Source organism: Chelonoidis abingdonii, chromosome 3, assembly GCF_003597395.2.
Source record: "Chelonoidis abingdonii isolate Lonesome George chromosome 3, CheloAbing_2.0, whole genome shotgun sequence".
Taxonomy (NCBI): Eukaryota; Metazoa; Chordata; order Testudines; family Testudinidae; genus Chelonoidis; species Chelonoidis abingdonii.
Window position 1 is genome coordinate 84,506,550 of NC_133771.1, and position 12,340 is coordinate 84,518,889.

The 12,340-nt window shown below is 38.1% G+C and overlaps 1 protein-coding gene across 8 annotated transcripts in view; it reads right to left on the minus strand.

The window, feature by feature from the left end:
* Window positions 1-1,602: 1,602 nt before the first annotated feature.
* ATG5 (autophagy related 5) overlaps window positions 1,603-12,340 on the minus strand; it is a 138,845-nt gene continuing 128,107 nt past the window's right edge. For all 8 annotated transcript variants that reach the window (XM_075063865.1, XM_075063864.1, XM_075063870.1 and 5 more), the window contains exon 8: window positions 1,603-3,972. In XM_075063865.1, the coding sequence (XP_074919966.1) occupies window positions 3,836-3,972 (137 nt within the window). In that variant the 3' untranslated portion in view covers window positions 1,603-3,835. The remainder of the gene's footprint in view (window positions 3,973-12,340) is intronic.

Consider the following 12,340-nt stretch of genomic DNA (forward strand, 5'->3'; position numbering starts at 1 on the left):
GACACACAGGCTGTTTTACACCAAATGCTATTTTTTGAGGGATAAATTTGTTTTATAACTCAGGGTTCAATTTTTAGCTTTAGCAAGTGTCTATAAATGACAGTGTTGCCAAACAGATATACACTTGCACAACTTGAGGTTTATTTTCCTAACTATGAAAATGACAGGCCTGCAGAACGAAAATTATTCTCATTGCTTTCACACCGAAAGATATGCACAGAAGGAAGTTAAGACTATCTTAACTGGCATACAGTCTATAAAACATCACAGTGAGTAGTGATCAAGTGTATTTACCTATTGACGGCTGTTTGGCAGCTAGAGTGAAATACACTGTCTAGGTGTTAGTGGACAGGCATCCACATCACAACTGGGGCCCTGGTTGAGAGTCTCAAGCAAGTTGCTGAAGATTAAATAGCTATTGAGAATGAACTTTTTTCAACATCAGCAGAGGTTGTGGCCTCTGCAGAACACGATGAAGTACAATGCATACATGAAATAGTGCCCAGTACTCATTAATATGCTTTACCTGGTGTATAGATACATTATTGCTAAATCAGCACCACGTCAATATAGCACAGGGTCAGCAACCTTTCAGAAGTGGTGTGCCGAGTCTTCATTTATTCACTCTAATTTAAGGTTTTTTGTGCCAGTAATACATTTTAATGTTTTTAGAAGGTCTCTTTCTATAAGTCTATAATATATAACTAAACTATTGTTGTAGGTAAAGTAAATAAGGTTTTTAAAATGTTTAAGAAACTTCATTTAAAATTAAATTAAAATGCAGAGACCCCCCAGGCCAGTGGCCAGGATCCGGGCAGTGTGAGTGCCACTGAAAATCAGCTCGTGTGCCGCCTTCGGCACGCATGCCATAGGTTGCCTACCCCTGATTTAGTGGGTCTGGTGAAGACACGCTACATCAATGGGAGAGTGCTCTCTCATCAACATCTGTACTCCACCTCCCCAAGAGACGGAAGCTACGTCTACAGGAAAGCATGTCCCGTCGACATAGCACGATGTAGATACTGCTGTTCATCAACTTCAGTTACGTAACTTATGTACCTCAACTAGCGTAACTTAGATTGACTTACAGTGTTAGTGTAGACCAGAGCTCAAGTTTCCAGGGGTGTCTGTGGAAATGGCACTTTCCATGAGCTCTAAGAATTCATTTTGTAAATAGACTACATCAATCATGTAGAACAACAGAAATACTGCTTTTGATTTTGACTAGTTTGGAGTGAGTTTGTTTTCTCAAGAGTTATATCATTTCAATCTTAAAAGTAACACTTAAATTAGACCTCAACATATTTTCTATTCATATCAGATCTGACAACATTCATTCACAAACGCAGTAAAAATAAAACAATTCTGAAATGCAGAAACACTCCTGTGATTAAACTCAGATTAAGTAAGCACCTCGTTTCATTCTTGTGATGTAGGTCTTTTGTTTAGATATGTAACTTCATCAGTTCTATATGTAAATTAGACAATTAAACCACATTTGCTATACTTTAAGTATCTTTCCCCCTTAGTCACCACATATCACAAAACGTTTTTAGTGCCATTATGCTTATTATTTTTACTGAAAAATAAAGAGACTCAAACTTTATTTTATTTTTTAATAAACCGTAAGGTTGAAATAGTTAAAATAAAAAGAAAAAATATATGAAAGCCAAGCATTACATTTTTGTCTTTGTTCCATACCAAGTTTTAGAGGCTTGACTTACTACTGAATAAGGGCCTTGAGAAGAGACCCAGATATTTAAAATGCTAGTGTCATACAAAAAGAGCATGTGTAAAGATTGGCAATGGCTTAATACCATTTATTTTTAAACAGATGAAATAGTCTTCATAGCTCATTTAATGTGCTGCCTCCCCTGAAGTTTTTTATTTTGCCTCACTAATAGAAAAAATATATTATATCAGTGCCTACAAGCCTTCCTTTTATACGAATGCTCTACAGAATATTTGCTCTCCCCTTTGAATTTCTCCAGGATATTTAGACACCTTCACTTGAGAAAATTTGAAAGAAATCAGTCAAAACATTGTGGAGAAAACTCCAAACATAAATGGAAACTAGAATCCTTCAACAATATTGTCCAGCCGTAACTGAACTATATACCATTCTGAATAAAACAGAGGTCAACGTATTTTTCAGTTTTTTAATCCCTACAAATCCACAGATTAAGAATGTAGCTATTTCACTATTCCTTTCCCCTCTTGACTTTCCTTAATTATATTTCCTCATTTACATACACCATTAAAAAAATCCTGTTTGTTTCTAATTTACATGGTCATACTAACTTTTTCCTTTAGGGTTTTATGTTTTTTCTGTCCTCATCTTCACTTTATGTCAATGCTGTTTCTTTCATTTCTTTGTGTATGAGTTTATTTTTTTTAATCAAATACAGGTAAGTGCTCCTAAAAAGGGGACTGGGAGGGAGTGGGGGCAGAGAGCAGTGTGAGCTATAAGGACATTTGCAAGTCAAAATTTCAGTAATAACTGCAAATGTTTTCTTTCTTTCTTTTTTTTTTTTTTTGGAGAAAATAACATGTTTCTTTAAGAAAATATTTACATGACAATATGCTTACAACATACTCTTGTCTGCAGCAACCAAGAATAAGCAGACAGAGTAATATGGCTCATGACAAGATGAATGAATAAAAAATAAAATAAAAAAAAGGTAAGATCGCTGTAGCAACTGCAATGATGTAATAAAAATTTACAAAAATTGGAGCATGAGCTCCAGTAACCTATAAATATATTTGGTAAATTAAGTAAAATCTATTGCAATGAGATTATAAACTGTTGATACTTCATGTGGTGATTGCCATGGGACCACATTAGGAAACTGAACTCACAATGAGAACTAGCTCAGAAAAGGCTCAATTTTCCAATATTCAAAATTGTTCAAAAACAGTACATCTGTTTATCATATTGTGATGTGACCAATTTCTAATCTATGGGAATAAATAGAATGGTATGATAATCTGCAACATTCTTTTACATTTTTATTGATTAAAGAAAAAATTATCTCAGAAGACATTTTAAATTATCAGAAGAATGCCACAACAGCTCCTGAGCAAATTATCCTACACCATTACTATTCCACTGAAAACTAGTTTGAATGATAAACTTACACCAGAGTATATTCAGTGACAAACTGCATATAAATCAAAAACACTTGTGACTAAGTTGTGCATGTTCTTAAATGACAAAATATATGTTCAGAGTTTTTATTTAAAAATTTCTCACTGCTTGTTATCAAAGTTAAAGACAGTTTTCATACCAATAGACATACTGTAAACATATGAAATTCCTATTAAGGAAATCTGGGTTTACTGTAACTTGATCTTTTACAAAAAGTTACTAGAAGTTATTGATAACATAATTTCTCTTGGTATCTAATTTTCTAGAAAATTAAACCAATGTTTCCACTATAACCAAAGCTGAAATATTGTTACATTAGGAAAAACCCTTGTTTATTTGTTAATCAGAAATACAAATCAGGTGGCACATATTTCCATTTGCTCTTCAGGCTAATAGTTTCAGCTTCATTATATTTTACAAGAAAACAGCAGACTTTCAATGGTCCTGTAAAGTCTTTCATGTCACAACTGAGGTTTAATGACGGCAGTGGAGAAAAGCAGTGGTGATGCAAACTAAGACCAGCCCAATTGTCCTTATCTAGTGATGGGATCTTTTTTCCTGTTTGGCTTGCAGCAGTGAGGTTTTTCTGGTCAGATTGCCTCCACCAAGCCTGACATAAGTAAAAGGTTAACATGCCCTGGTAAATCCAGCCTGAGGATAATCCTTATATCTGATACAGCTGATTCTTCAATCTGTAGGTTGGGGAATAATACTAATGTGAAGAAAATTATCAGGATAGCTCATATGTTCACTTAGCCACTGTACTGGTGTCTCAAGCATCGGCTCAATTCCATGAACCATCACTTGATTCTTCTTTTGTCCATCTAATGCAAAGAAAAATAAAGATCACTAATCAATTCACAGTTCAAAACAGCTTTAAGTCTAATTTACTGTATGCTGAAAGTCATTGCAGTGATAAAGTGATTAATGGCTTTCTACTACACATTTAACTGAATGAAGAGCAGGAAACAGTGACATGGAGAAAGCTGAAACTGCAGTTTGCATCATCTAAAACAGAAACTGAGTTGAAATGAATTCTGAGAAATTCTGTTACAGTGAAACAATGAAAGTGTCCATTACTTACAGTTCTCTGTGACAGTAATGATTTGTTCTTAAAATTATAAAGACACCTCCACCTTCCCCAGCTACAGATATCACACTTAAAAATCTGCTCAAATGATGTCTTGCTTTAGTTAAGAAAAGTAAAGTACAGCTATCAAAACTAAACAACATGAACCCCCAAGCTTAATAGTTAATTTTCATGCTTTCATAGGGGTTCTACTGAAACAGAAGTAACACACAAAATAAGCCACTATATCTATTTCAAATTACTGGAATATTTCTGGAGTACATTTGTTTTAATAAGAATTACTAAATTTAAAAAGACTATGGCAGCATTATCAAGAGTTACTCAGAAAGTTAACTGAATTAGTCCAATTTCTCACTCAGTTTCATCTATTGGGATAACTATGTTAGCAAGTGATTCCTAATTCAAGAGGGATACAAGCTAAGAATATTTCAATTCTCTTTACTTATACTTGTCCTGAAGGATGAAAAAGCTCCGATCCTTAAATTTAAAGGATGGGAACCAGCTAAAATTGTGACCTGATGGCCACATGCTGAGTCAAAACTAGCTTTAAAAAAGCTTGACAGATTATTTGAGTCTTGAAATGAGAAGTAAGGTAATTTGAGATCTGCTTCAGAAAGTGGTTAAAGAAAAGAAACCAGTGACCTTTTAATGTTTAGATGCCAAATTCAGACATCCTTATACTATAGGAATCTACCACAGAGAAATCTGTACACAGTGCGCACAAATGTCACTGCCTTCCCTATACCATCACTTACAAACCTCCTATTTTCCCAACAGAATTGGCTACAGAAAGAACGATTGTGCCACCAAAAAATTTATGTAAGATAGCAGAATCTAGGAAATGAAGGCAAACTTGCTGGCTCTATCAGGCAAAGGGCTGGTTACAACATGGTTCCTAATACATAGCATAGATAGGATCTTAACTGTGTTTTGTAACCAGGATAAAGCCTTGCCAACCCTGTCATAACATGTTCTGATAGCTGGTCTGCATGGGTATCTCCGTCCTCACTACAGTTCAAATAACGCTAGCATCAGCTATGCTTGGACCTGGTTGTTGCTAGCATGAAATTGGTTTCATAAGCTACTAGACAGGGATTCTTGCCCAAAGTACTGCATTATAGATTACCTACAGGGTATTATATATCCCATTTTAGTTAAAATAGTTCAGTGATTAAAAAAAATAAAAACCTTGTCCACATACAAAGAAACCATCCCACAAAATCCTTGATTAAACACATTAATTATTAGTTTGGTTTAACCTTAGGCTTTGGTTCTACAAATGCATGTCTGCAAGTACTCCCATTCATTTCAGTGGAACTACCTATTTGCATAAATGTTTGCAGGTTTGGGGCCTTATTGTGGACAGCGCATAAAATGAGAGTGCTACCATTTTAAAATAAGATACGATAATTCAGATTAACAGACATTTTGCTGGGTTTGAAACATTATTTGTCAAGCTGTCATCAATATACAGGGCCAATGGTATATAAGAAATGATAGCTTGCACGAACCATGTGTTTACCATGGGAAGGTGGGATGCTTTTAATATGGTTAAAATAAACATTTCTTACCAAATATTGCAATATTTTTTACAGCTTTCAAAATGCAGCTTCATTATAATATCTTTTTGGCTCGTTACCTTGCTGAAGAAATTATTTTATAGCAAAATTATTTATTTTTCGGAAACAATTCCACCTTATTCTATATTAAGTGTTATTTATCCATGGAGGTTTTTCTGGAGTGACCATTACTTCTGGACTTTGATGCACTGATACAGTGTGACCAATCCACATAACTTGAGGAGCAAATGCATTTGGCTTGAGTGAAAAATGAATAATGGGAGCATGACGTTTCATTCCACAAACCAGTAACCTATATTGTTCCAAGATATTTGGTCATCATAACATTTCACTGTCATCAAAATAAATCATATAATTTAAATATAGCAAGACTCACTGCTACAGTGTTTTTATTACAAAAATATTCAGTTGAATATTCAAAAGAGACCTATAATATTAGTGTTATTTTAAATATACTTTATACTTAAGTCAATCATTGTTTATAAGATTAAGTTTTCTTTCCCCCTTTTTTCAGGCAAACATAAATAAGGGCTACCATTTCATGTTTTCCTCTATTTAATCAAATGATAACACAATTTGTAATGCTCAAATTTAAACAACAACATGTTTTATTGCAGAATCAAGAAGTAGGATAGTGAGGAAAAGGTTTTGACAGGTTTTCAATAGCAAAAGGGAAATGCCAGAAAATATGGTCAAAGCAAACTGATTTTTCATATAAATTCTCTATGATACAATGCAAATATCTTCAAGTACTTAATATATTGACAAAATGTCTCCACAACTAGACATCTTCAAAACAATAATTCATAACTACAACATGTATTTACATAGCTGTCAGTCCTATTATTTTTGCATGTATATGATTCTAGTGAGGACGAAATTGTAGATTAATGTGACTGGATTGAGCCAAGAAAAATTAGGGCAGGTAAATAGACACACAACTCTACCTCTTGGCTCACATCTGCTAAAACTCATAAAATTTATAATACACATTCTCCAGTCTTCAGTGCTTTAATAAATAAAGATTAAGAAAAAAGAAACAGTTTAAGGATGTTCCACAAACTAAGAAAATATGTGCAATCAGACAGGTAAATTAGGAGTGACATGGCTTATCTGAACCCACCTATAGTAAACTGCCATTGGCTAATGACATTACAGCTGCAATTTATAAGCTAAATCACCCTTAATGAATGAACTATTGTCAATTTCTTATTGTCAGACATCACAGTCCAAAAAACCAGAGATGAACAGAAAGAGCACTTAAATCATAGCTACATCAAAAAGTCTCTTTTAAAGGAAAACTCCAGTAGTTTTAAACACTAAGATAAGCAAATATTTTTATATTATTACAGGCAACATTGTTAAGGGGGGCCTTAACTATAGGAGTTTACATTATAAGCCTCTATTTTCAATGGCTTATAACTTTATCAAACTCTATTTGATCAGATAGATTCAGATAGAAATTTTCCATGCTTGGTCTCTGCCTCAGGCTGAATTTTTTTTTCCAACCCTTTTTGAGACTGTGGTTAAGGTAATATACGTAGTTATGTAAATGTTACAACATTTTTTCTAATAATTTATTTGAAGATCTTTAGTACCTCCACAGTTTTGAATAGGGACTTAAAATTGGCAGAGTGATTGTCCTTGGATCAGGGAAGTCTTTTACTGTCCCTATGAAAATCCAGAAATCTAGATCTGGCTGAGACATAAACCTCTAACCATCTCTTTGTTAGAGACTTGCTGTTCAGAACATTATATTTGCAGCAAGCATACTACCAAGCCACATCCTGCTCTCCAAGGGTATGTCTATACTACACATGAAGCTATGATTGTAGCATGGATAGACAAACCTGGATAACTCTAGTTTAGATAGAACGGGTAACAGCAGTAGCATAGACGTGGTGACATGGGCTTCAACATGGGCTGGCAACCAAAATACAAGCCTAGTGGAAACCCTGGGTACACAGTCTGGTTGCTAACCTGTGCTGAAGTCCATGCTGTCACATCTATACTACTATTGTTACAACTTCACTTGCAGTGTAGACATATTCTAAAGGCTTTGGAAAACCGACAAAACAACAGCTGCAAAATACCCTTTTGGCCTAAGGGAAAGTGAGCTGGGCTAGGAACCAGAAGATGACCATGAGTTCTAGTCTCTGCTCTTCTACTGACTACTATTCATATGTTTGCATACTTCACAGTCCTCATTATTGAGGAAAGCTTCATATTCCTATCTTACAAGGCAGGTCAGGCAGTCTCCATCCTCCTTCCTGACCCCGTCTTACAGATGGTGTAGCATACAAATAAATTACTTCAGGCCTGGTCTACACTATGCGTTTAAATCGATTTAAACAGCGTTAAATCGATTTAACGCTGTACCCGTCCACACTACAACGCTCTTTATAGCGATATAAACAGCACTTTATAGCGATTTCTGTACTCCTCCCAGACGAGAAGAGTAGCGCTAAAATCGATATAAACATATCGGATTAGGGTTAGTGTGGACAGAAATCGAGTTATGGGCTGGGAGCGGTATGCCCTACAGTGCCACCGACACCTAGACGTGTATGGACAGCATCTGAACTCAGATGCAGCGAGCAGCGCAGGTAAACAGGAAAAGCCGCGAAACTTGTTGAATTACATTTCCTGTTGCCCAGCGCGGAGCTCTGATCAGCCACGGGTGGCGATGGCAGTCCCAACCCAAAAAGAGCTCCGGCATGAGACCGTACGGGAGATACTGGATCTGATCGCTTTATGGGGAGACAATCTGTTGTATCAGAGCTCCGTCACGAACACGAAATGCAAAGCATTGAAAAAAATCTCCGAGATACCAGTGGTGCATGACAAGTTGTAACAGAAAGCAAGAACAAATGGACGCTCCATGAGAGGGAGGGAGGGGTACTGAGGACTCCAGTTATCCACAGTCCACAGCAGTCCTGAAAAGTATTTGCATTCTTGCTGAGCCCCAGTATCTGTAGTTCAACGCAGTGTCTGGCGTGGTCAGGGAATACCTCCTCAGTTTCTCCCACCCCACCACCATTGGAAAGAAAAGGGAAAGAAATCATTTCTTGACTTCTTCAATGTCACCCTAGTGTTCTGAATGCTGCTGTAGATGCGATGCTGTAGCAGTGAAGAGCAGTATCCGCTCCTCTCCCCTCCCCGGTGGTAGATGGTACAATATGACTGATACCTTGTCGCCATCAGCCGTGAGTGCCTCCTGGCTGGCATTAGGTGAGGCGGCTGGGGTGCCTGGGTAAAAATGGGAATGAACTCCAGTTATTCCCAGTAGATGGTACAGAACGGCGGTAACCGCTTCATCATAGCAACTGGGGGCTGAGCTTCAATCAGGCCCCCTCTCTTTCCTGTGTAAAGAAAAGATTCTGTACTGCCTGGACTGTCATAGCCCCAGGAGGCTGTCTCCCACATTTTATCTCACTAACAAGTCTCTGTTCTTATTTCTGCATTCTTTATACTTATGACACCAATGGGGGAGGGGGGGACACTGCCACGGTAGCCCAGAAGGTGGGGGAGGAGGGAAGCAACGGGGGGGTTGTGCAGGGCACCCCCTTGAATACTGACATGGAGCAGCGTGTCTCTGATAAAACTGGTCCTCTAGTACACTTGCCCCTTTCTAGCAGGATGACGTCTTTTTTAGAAACCATAAAGGAGTGATTGACTCAGGGAGTCATTCCCAATTTGCTTTTGCGCCCGGCCGATCTCAGCAGGCACTCATGATAGCAGTGGAACGTACAGAGGGGAGAGATAGCGTCATCTCATGGCAGTTTACTCCGGCAGTGACGGTACAGAACGACTGTAACCATCATCTGCTATCATGCAAAAGCAAATGAATGCTGCTGTGTAGCGCTGGAGTTATCGCCTCTGTTCGCAGCATCCAGTACACATACGGTGCGAGAAAAAAAAAAGCTGAACAGGCTCCATGGTTGCGTGCTATGGCGTCTGCCAGGGCAATCCAGGGAAAAACGGCGGGAAGGATTGCAGACTGATTTGGTTTTCCGCGGAGGAAGCAATGACTGATGACATGTACGGCCAGAACCTACCCACGACAATATCAACCCATACTCATTCGGAAGAGGACCGGGAGAAACTGCGGGAACTATGGGATAGCTACGGAATAGCTACCCACAATGCAATGCTTCAGAAATCGACGCTAGCCTCGGACCATGGACGCACAATGCCGAATTACTGTGCGTAGTGTGGCCGCGTGAAATCGAATTTATAATATCAGTTTTATTAAACCAATTTTAGCTAATTCGATATTATCGAGTAGTGTAGACGTGGCCTCAGAGACTATTAAGTTTACACAGTCAAGCACTGTACAACAGGAAATTCCAGAATTAAAGTTTCTCATGTAACTTTAATATGTGTATGTATATACAGTAGAATAAAGTAATCACATACTATTTATCATACTGGACTGCTGTCCTATTTAGTGCACAGGATGAACAGTTAATTAGATCGAGGACTGAAATGACTAGAAAGGTGAATCCATTAACCCTGTCAGAATAATAAATAGATCCCAAGAAAGGTGATAGATCTCTGATTGGGAGGTATATCTTCATAATGCCCTTTAGGAATCCAGCTACTGTAGGTGTGTAAATATGGAATAACCCTGAACTGGAGGGTGTAAAACAGAGATGACTGCTATGTGAGCCCTCAGGGAGCTCACTGACAGTCCAGAGTTCTTTGAAGTATTAAGTATGTCTGATATCTGTGCTAGATAATTGCACCCAAAGCATAAATCTTTTCCATTTAACAGCATAAATATTCCTCTCAGAGCCTTTTCTACTGTGAATTATGATGTTTTGTAAGTCAGATGCACAGATTTCCTCCACAGAAGTCAGCCAGCAAATATCTATGCCATGAGATGCAGGAAATGTGGATTCAGATGGAGGATTTGATCACATCTGTGATATCACATCTGGTAGGAGAAGCAACTATATTGGAGGTTGCATGTAGAGATTCTTCAGTACTTGGACCTAAATTGTCCCAGCCACATTCGAGGTACTATGATAATTTTGGCAGAGTCCTGCCTGAACTTTCTGAAAATGCTTGGGATTAATGGAATTGGAGGGTGAAAATACATCAGGCCTGGGGACCATTTTATCATAATGGCATTGGATACCTGACTTTGCCTCACTCTGGAGTAGAATTTTCAACACTTCTTGTTTTCTCTGGCAGCAAAGGGCTGTTTGGATGGATGACACCACTTCAGAAACACATATTGTATTCTGTTGTCATTTATCAGCTACTCATGGTCGCTTGAAAATTGTCTGCTGAGGTGATCTACCAGTATATTCTGTAATCCTTGCAGGTGGTACTGCTCTCAGGGTAGTTTTCTGGTGGATACAGAAGTTCCACAGACTTGCAGCCTTCTGGCAGAGTGGATATTGCTATCCCTGGCTTATTTATATAAACCTGGCTATAGGGCTGTCTTTCACAATATGACTTGTCAGTCATTTTAGAAGCTGGAGAAAAGCTGAGCACCCAACAAATGGCTCTTAGCTCCAAGACATTTATATGAAGTCCTGCTCCCACAAAACTTGTGTTTTAGAGTTGTTTACATGGGCTATCCATCCTAGTGTGATGGCATCTGTTACCACAGTCTTTGATGGTAATGGAGGGGGTAAAGACATCCCTTTGCAGACTTTCTACAAATGTAATGACAAGCCTTCTAGTAGAATGTGTACTAATATATCTAGATAATATCTGCTTGGCTAATATATAGACTTCAGCCATACTTCCATGCATATAAGGTAAGGTCTGGCACGCTGAGTTGTGCATATGCGAGGCCATGCAGGAGGTTCTCATCGATGTTCTGTGGTGAGTTTCTAGGTGGATGAATACATCTAGTATAGCTTGAAGTCTTTCCTGTGGTAGATAAAGCCACTGCTGATGTGGACTCCAGCATAGTTCTTATAAACTCTGTCCTTTTGATGGAGTCAGTATTGGGCTTTTCTCCATTTACTTTCAGGCCTAGGGAGGCAAAATGATGAAGAGTCCTTTGATCAGAGTCTATTACTCGTTGATGCAATGTTCCATGAATGAGACACTGATCCAAATATGAGAACAACTGGCCTCCTTGTTTCCCAAGGTAATCTGCCACTACCAATAGGCACTTCCTAAATTCTCAAGGTGTTGTCAATAAGTCAAATGGTAGCACCCTGTACTGATAGTGGGAACTGCCCACCTGAAACTTCAAATACCTTCTCTGGATAGGGTGAACCGCTATATGAAAGTAGCCTGGAGTTTGAGAGCCATACACCTTGAGTTTGGATCTATGGTTGGAATTACTGAGGCAACAGTCACCATTCTGAACTTTAACGTGTTCATTTGTCTCTGATCCACTATAGGGCACCAGTAGTCTTTTTGGGAATCAATGTAACAAGAATCAAACCCTTTCCCTGTGTTCTTGAGGAACTTTATCCACTTCTTTGAGATTTAGAAGTGATTGCACCTACTGACATAGGATGCTCTCAGGAGACAAGGTTCCAGAAACGGGAT